At 40.0% G+C, this 7,741-nt stretch overlaps 1 protein-coding gene across 1 annotated transcript in view; it reads left to right on the top strand.

Moving 5' to 3' along the window:
• The first annotated feature begins 6,306 nt into the window (after positions 1 to 6,306).
• Positions 6,307 to 7,741, top strand: part of Mdfic2 (MyoD family inhibitor domain containing 2) — a 102,465-nt gene continuing 101,030 nt past the window's right edge. The window contains exons 1-2 of the mRNA XM_087659582.1: positions 6,307 to 6,469; positions 7,028 to 7,115. Of these exons, the coding sequence (XP_087515708.1) occupies positions 7,028 to 7,115 (88 nt within the window). The 5' untranslated portion in view covers positions 6,307 to 6,469. The remainder of the gene's footprint in view (positions 6,470 to 7,027; positions 7,116 to 7,741) is intronic.

Genomic DNA, 7,741 nt, shown 5'->3' with positions numbered 1-7,741 from the left:
CACAGGGCCCTAAATTCAGTTCCCAGGACTACAAAAAAAAAATCAATTTCCAGAATAAATGTTCTTCATGAAGGAGAGCAAACCAAAGACATCTTTGGGCAAGTAAAATCTAAGGGAATTTCTTGGATCTCAAGAAATTCAGGAGAGAAAAAATTCTTTGGGGTAAAGAAAAATGGCATCAGATGAAAGTTCCTGTCTAGAGAGAAGAGAACCAGAAGTAATAACCATGCAAACATTTCTAAAAAGCTGTTTTTCTTTTAGCTTTCTGTGAGAAAATGGGTTGTATACATATATCCTGTATGTGGTTATGATGTTTGCAAGTATGAGACATCTCAGCATGGTAGAATACAACAGATAAGGTATGAAGGCAAGTACGGATTGGCTACCTGTGTCTTGCACATGATTTGATTTCCACTAAGGGAGCGCAGTAAGTCAAGAATGCATGCTACAAGCCCTAGAGAAACCATGCCCTTCATAGTAAACCTTCAGACAAGTGTCAAGTTCAGTCACTTCTACATCATTGTTGTCATCAACAATGGTTGTAAGGTAAGGAAAATAACCATAGTGCGCAAAAGTAATTTGGTCAAGGTAAGCATCTTTGTTTAGTGGGCTGGCATGAAAAAATGATAAAATGTGGCATTTTATACCCTTAACCTCTTGCTCTGTTTTGCTTCGTGATGTTAACCCTCTCTGTCCCTTAAATGTCTGAAGTAAATAGGGGATTTTATTCATCCATGAGTCATTTTCTCTCCTCTTTGAAACTTTGGACCCTTTAACTGCTTCGTGTAAATTCTCATACCAAGGACACAAAAGACCAAAGAGGATTGTTAAATATTCATTGTTTGGTGGATGTATTGGATATCTGATTGGCTATTGGACATTTTAAAATTATTCCCAATACTAGCATTTTTAATCTGTAGTGGAAAGCATGTTCTCAAAGAAGTATACCTTTCTATATCATCTTGTTTGGGTTTGAGCCCAACCTACAAATCCCTCCAAGGACTCTGACTCATCAGGGAGCTTTAGAGAAACAGAACTGACAGGATGGCTATGTAGTCTTAGAAATAAAAATATATATTATATATCCACATGCATATAATACGTATTCATATGACTTATTGGAGAGGCTTACAGACTGTGGTCTGGATGGTCCAATAATGGCTGTCTCCCAATGGAAATGGAAAAAAAAAATCCGGTAGTTGTTTGGCCTGAGAACGGATGTCACAGTCCATATCCAGTTGGAATGTTGAAGAGGTGCACACTAACACCAGTGAGAGAATGTCTCAGTAGCAGGGTTGATCAACTTGTTAGTGATGGTGAAGGCAAGCTGTCAAAAAGTGAAGGCCTTCTTCTGCGTCCTTTCATGTGAGTTGCCAGCAGAAAGTTTGCCAGCAGAAAATTTAGGATGGGTCTTCTGACCTCCAGTAGTCTGGATTCAAATGGACCTTCCCACCTGAAATGGTCCAAACAAGAGAACCCTCCATAGGTATGCCCAGCTGCTTGGGTTTTAGTTGATTTTAGATGTAGTCAAGTTGACAGCCTAGGTTAGCCATCACAGGCTCTCTTCTCCAGATGGGAGTCCTCAAGTCATATAATTGGACGTTGGTGACACAGCTACACACAGACTGATATTCATGTATTACATGTGCAATGTTGTTGCTTTATTAGCAATACTAAATTATAACGTGGGGGTATATATTAAAGAGTCAAAAAGAGTCACAGGTGATTTTGGTGGTGGTGGTGGTGGTGGTGGTGGTGGTGGGTTTGCTTGTTAAAAATGGCGCTTTGTGCATGCATCCAATTCTATTTTAACCAGAACTGGAGCTTGAAATGTGATCACCTTGCATGCTTTGTTCTTGGCAAAACCTGCCTTCTGATGGACAGCTTGTCCTCAAGGATTCTATTTACAGATCAGATTTTGATCAGGAAGTAGTACTTGGAGGCCTGGTTCTAAACAAAGTAACTGTTATAGGAGAAGGTTCATGTTATCTCCATCTAAAGGGAAAGGAAAAAGTAATTTGGGAAGGAAAGGAAGACTTGGGAAAGAATCCCTGGGATACAATTTAAGTCACGATTCAAAATGGACACAATAACCATCATTTGAACAGAGGACTCTTATTTATTTTTTTTTGTTTGTTTGTTTTACACTCCATATTTTATTCTCCTCCCTTCCATGCTCTGACTGTTCCACATCCCATATTTCCTCCCTGCCCTCACTGTCTCTATGAGGATGTCTCCACCCCACCTACCCAACCCACTCCACCAAAACTCTAAACTCCCTGGGGCCTCCAGTCTCTTGAAAGTTAGGTGTATTTTTCTCTGACTGAACCCTCGGCTGTGTATATGTTTGGGGCCTCATATCAGCTGGTGAATGCTGACTGGTTAGTGATTTAGTGTCTGAGATCTCGGTGGGGGTGGGTTGGGGGATCAGGGTTAATTGAGACTGCTGGTCCTCCTGCAGGGTCACTCTCCTCAGTTTCCTCCAGCTTTTCCCTAATTGAACCAGAGCAGTCAGCAGCTTCTGTTCATTGGTTAGGTGCACATATCTGCATCTGACTTTTTTAGCTGCTTGTTCAGTCTTTAGGAGGGCAGTCATGATAAGTCCCTTTTTGTGAATGCCCTGTAGTCTCAGTAATGGTGTCAGGTCTTAGGGCCTCCTCTTGGGCTGGTTCCCACTTTGGGCCTGTTGCTGAACCTCCTTTTCCTCAGACTCTTCTCCATTTCCATCCCTGCAGTTCTTTCAGACAGGAATAATTATGGGTCAGAGTTTTGACTGTGGGATGGCAACCCCATCTCTCACTTGATGCCCTGTCTTTCTGCTAGAGGTGGGCTCAACAAGTTCCCTCTCCCTATTGTAGGGCATTTTATCTAGCCCCACACTCACTTTGAGTCCTGAGAGTCTCTCACCTCCTAGGCCTCTGGTATATTCTGGAGTGTCTTCCCAACTTCCTTCCTCCTGAGGTCATCTGTTTCCATTCTTTCTGCCAGACCTCAGGGCATCAGTCCTTTTCCCCCTCTCAATATCAGATCATGTTCCTCTTTCCTCCCTACCCAGTCCCCTTTTGCTCGCAGGACCCTCCCTCCCTCCCCACTTGTGGTTGCTTCCTTTTCCTTCCCAAGTGAGATTGAGGCTTCCTCACTTGAGCCCTTCAGCTTGTTGACCTTTTTGAGTTCTGTGGCCTGTATCTTGGATATTCTGTACTTTTTTTATTTTTTCCTTTTTTTGCTGATATCCACTTATTAATGAAAACATACCATGCACGTCCTTTTTGGTCTGAGTTAGAAAATACCATCCTGAGTGAGGTAACTCAGAACAGAGGACTCTTAAAAATATGTTCAGACTCTGGATGTAGCATTGTTGGTACAGTGCTTATGCAATATCCATGAGGACCTGAGTTTGACTCCCAGCACAGCATAAACCAGTGGCAGTGGCAGTGCACACCTCTAATCCTAGCACCAAACAGGAAAATAAAGATGTTCAATTAAGCTTCAGCTACATAGTAACTTGGAGGCCAGACCGGGCCACACAGGCATTGCCAAAAGATATAGATAGATAGATAGATAGATAGATAGATAGATAGATAGATAGATAGATAGATAATAGATAGATACATAGGTAGATAGATGATAGATAGATAGTAGATGATAGATAGATAGATAGATAGATAGATAGATAGATAGATAGATAGATAGATAGATAGATAGACAGACAGATTTGTTTACCTGCCCTGGACTCTGAATAGTTCCCAGGCTCCAATGACATCTGAGGTTGGCCTCTCACTTTTAGCTTCCAGATTGGATTACTGGCTTTCAGTCTATCCCGACTGCTTCAGAAACATGTTTTGTTTTATTCACAGGCATGGATCTGTCAATCTCAGTTTATTCATTCTAAGGTCAAGCCCAGCTCAAGAGGCTAAAATCACAGTCCAAATCAGACTCCATTCCCAGGCAGAGAATTATGTGGTTCATTTGTGGTATCTTTGTAAGTCAGGGTTTAATAAGAAATAGAACTAATAGATTATCTATCTCTCTACCTATGTATCTTCATCTATCTACATAATGTAGCTATTTAGCATATATATACATATATACACACATATATATGCATGTATATATACATATAGTATATATGTACATATATACATATATATCATCCATTGGTTTGTGTTCATACGCACACACACACACACACACACACACATATATATATAATATACATAAATATATACACATCCCAATGGAAAAGGAAAAAATATATTGTTGTTCAGCCTATTAGACTGGATGTGTCAGGTCAGTAGTCCCAGTGTGGTGCTAAGTGCTAGGGAATTCCAAGAAAGATACTGGCCTTCAGTCTAGATTAGAATCCCAAAGAAATAGGTCCTAGTAGGAGCCAACGAATGCCTAAACAATGGGACAAACCAAATTGCCAGTGAGAATGAGGTCAAACAAAAGCAAAAAAGAAAAAAGCTTTTTTCTTTCAGGTTCTTTTATGTGGGTTGCCACCAGAAGACGTTGCCAGGTTGGCTCTTCCCACCTTAAATGATCTGATCAAAAATCACCTCTTAGGTGTGCCCAGCTGCCTAGGTTTTAGTTGATTCTACAAGTACTCAAGTTGACAACCAAGATTCATCAGCACAGTAGCCACATAGGTTCCCATGATTCTCTGCTTTCCAGAGAATGTGTAACTTACTATAGACCCACATACAACTTATTGGAGACCCAAATCCTCTTTGACAAATTAAATAAATATCTTTTAAACAGAAGAATACTACTATTAATATGGTCTGATATTAAAACAGAACTGAAAATTATCCAGAAAGAACCATATGCATAGTTATCCCACAGTCCATTGCTCCCATGACAGCTGTCCACTGCCTCTGTGTGGATGTTTTACCCTTGGATTCCTTCCCTCACTAAACTGCTCTTGTCACCGCTTTAAATTTTCTGATTATTATTTATTAAACGTTCTTCTGGTCCCAATAACATGAGAAATGGGTGGTTTGATTTTCTTAGGGAAAATGGTTTAAACTATTGAAAGTTAATATAGACAAAATAATGTCACAGATCTATAACTTTGGGACAAAGGAAAACACTATCATCAGTTTTGATAGGATTTTTATTGATCTAATAGTCATTAATTTGTGGTTGAGTTGGTCAAGTATCAAGCAAGAGCTAGAACATACTAACAAAAATGTTGATTCTATGGGAGCTTATACCATTGTTGGGAGGATAGGTCAGGGGTCTCAGAAAGACTAAAATGAAGACCAATCACATCAAGAAATCGAAGCATAATCAGACAAAGGAATAGTCATTTCCAGATGTAAAGATACCAAATTTTCTTCAAGGGAGAAGAGAGAGAAGCTCGTGAAGAAATTTTTTTTGATGAGTGTTAATGACAAAATAGTCACCACAGATTTATTGAAGTAATTGTTTGGCCTTCCTAATGAATCAGGACCTCGGGTAGAAAATCATGTCGAGAAATCTGACCTTTCAAGGTCTTGGGCTGTCTAAGCAATCTGAAATTTATCTTACTCATAATGGGAAGAACCAGAGGTAGCATTTGTGTGAAAATTGCCTGATCAAGGCAGCTTTAAAGATGGAAAGCAGAGTAGTAGAAGAAATAAAGTTTGGAGAGAGAAGAAATGACTGCTGCATAATCAGACAGCGTCTGTGTCAGGCAAACATATCAAAGGAGGCCAACCACTCGAGATACAAACCAAATACTCCCGCAAAGGGAAAGAAGTGTCATCTTTTAAGAAGGGTGAATTATTTATCATGTATACTCAAGGGCTACATGCTTAGGATTTTATATTTCATTAAAAGCAGCGTTGTCCTTACCTAAGAATATAATGACTAATGCTCTTTGGAATGTCATTCCCAATTCTTTTTAGAATATCTGCAAATGATAAAACAAAAAAATTCAATATTTTCTTATTGCTTATGAAACATTAGAAAAGAAAAAGAAGTTTTTCAAAACTGCAGCCAGGGAATGAACATCGAAGGATCTCAGCTTCAGAGGTCTCTCTTTTAATCCAAATAGTTTGTGTCTAATCGCCATGATCTTCTGGCACATTTTAATATTAATACTAAGTCACAAATGGTGGGATGGAAACGATGGAGATGGGAGTCCTTCTGTCCATTTGAAAAGCATCCACTCTTCTAAGCCTGTTTGGTAGAATGTCATTTTAAATAAGCGTTAGCTTGGAGGAGGTTTATTGTTTTAAACCACAGGCTTTATATTACCTAAAAAAAAAAAAAAAAAAAAAAAAACCAACAACTCTCAGCCGCAAGTTGGATGCTTCTGGCAGCCATACAAATCTAGCACCACCCAGGGAGGGAGCATGTTTGCCTCTCTGCTCACTTCTGCCAGAGTAGAGGAATGCTGGACACCCAGAGACAAGGGAGGCTGCCGCACGCCACGCCACAGCCGAGTCCCACACGTCCGGCTTCCTCCTTTTGAGACACACAGGTAAGAACTCCATAGTGCTGAACTGAAGAGAGCCTGCATAGCATGAAAGCCGCTAAAAGCCAAGTGTCCTGCTCTAAAGGTGTGTGAAAGGCCTCTTGGAGAGCATTAGGGGCTCAGGTCAGCTTAGATAATAAGGTTCTTAACGCTAGTCGATTAATTTCTGAAAAGGTCCTATCTCTCTATATCTTCGTATTTTTTAGCACACTTAACTATATGGCATTAAAAGAAACTAATCAGTAACTAAAATGTTTATTTATTTGTGACAAATCCGAGTCTAGTTAGAAGTCTGTTATTGGCTTTTGTCCAAAGCTCTAAGATCTTACATCAGGCTTTGTCACCAGAGCAATGAAGTACTGTACCATGCAAAGTTCAGTTCTCAGTGCTAGCATTTTAAAATAAAGCAAGTGGATCAAAGGTAAGGCTGCAGTAGACAGTGCTCCCAATACCACAGGCAAGAAAAATTTCCATAATATTGTGAGAGTGCCCAAATATAAAGCTATTATCACAATTTGTGGTCTCCATGCATCTTTTATATCACAAACTCTGCTTTCCCCTCAGATGTCAGAAACTGAGTTGGAAAAGATAAAAGTAAGAACAGCCGAGCATTTTGAAAATGACAAAAATAACATTCCTTGGTTAAAAGAAGGTAAGTCGTCTTCTTCTGGACTTTGTTTCTACTGCATTAAAAATGGTGCTTTTGCTTACAGTCAGAAAATGGCTTTGGCAGGGCTTGGGGAGAGGCAAACCCCTACGGTTCAAATGAGTCCAGCATTCGAACTTTCTGTTGTTATTCACATGTGGCCCAAGCTGGAGAATAAGGATCTCCGGTGTTGGAATTCTGTAGTCTTTGGGTTGCAGCAAACAGATGTCATGATTTTTGAAAGACTTAACATGATATATAGACATTAAAGCAGTGGTTCTCAACCTATGGGTTGCGACCCCATTGTGGGGGTCACATATTAGGTATAATTTGCAACAGTAGCAAAATCACAATAATGAAGTGGCAACAAAAATAATTATTTGGTTGGGGATCACAACATGATGAGCTGGGGAAGGTTGCAGCCTTAGGTAGGTTGAGAATCACTGCTCTGTAGGGTCTGAAGGGTCTAGAGATGCATTTTCCTTAGCTCCAAAAAGATGATGTAATTTGAGGATTAAATAATCATCACAGAAAGGAGGGGGTGTGCTGTCTGCAAGAATGTCTACAAATAGAATCACCATTCAGTGCAGTTAAAGAAGCTACCTTCCCCAGAGGAGGATGCTGCGACCACA

Source organism: Rattus norvegicus, chromosome 4 (genome assembly GCF_021556685.1).
Source record: "Rattus norvegicus strain SHRSP/BbbUtx chromosome 4, alternate assembly SHRSP_T2T, whole genome shotgun sequence".
In the NCBI taxonomy this organism is placed as follows: domain Eukaryota; kingdom Metazoa; phylum Chordata; class Mammalia; order Rodentia; family Muridae; genus Rattus; species Rattus norvegicus.
The sequence above is the reverse complement of the archived record's forward strand: the minus strand, read 5'-3'. Positions and strand labels throughout refer to the sequence as shown.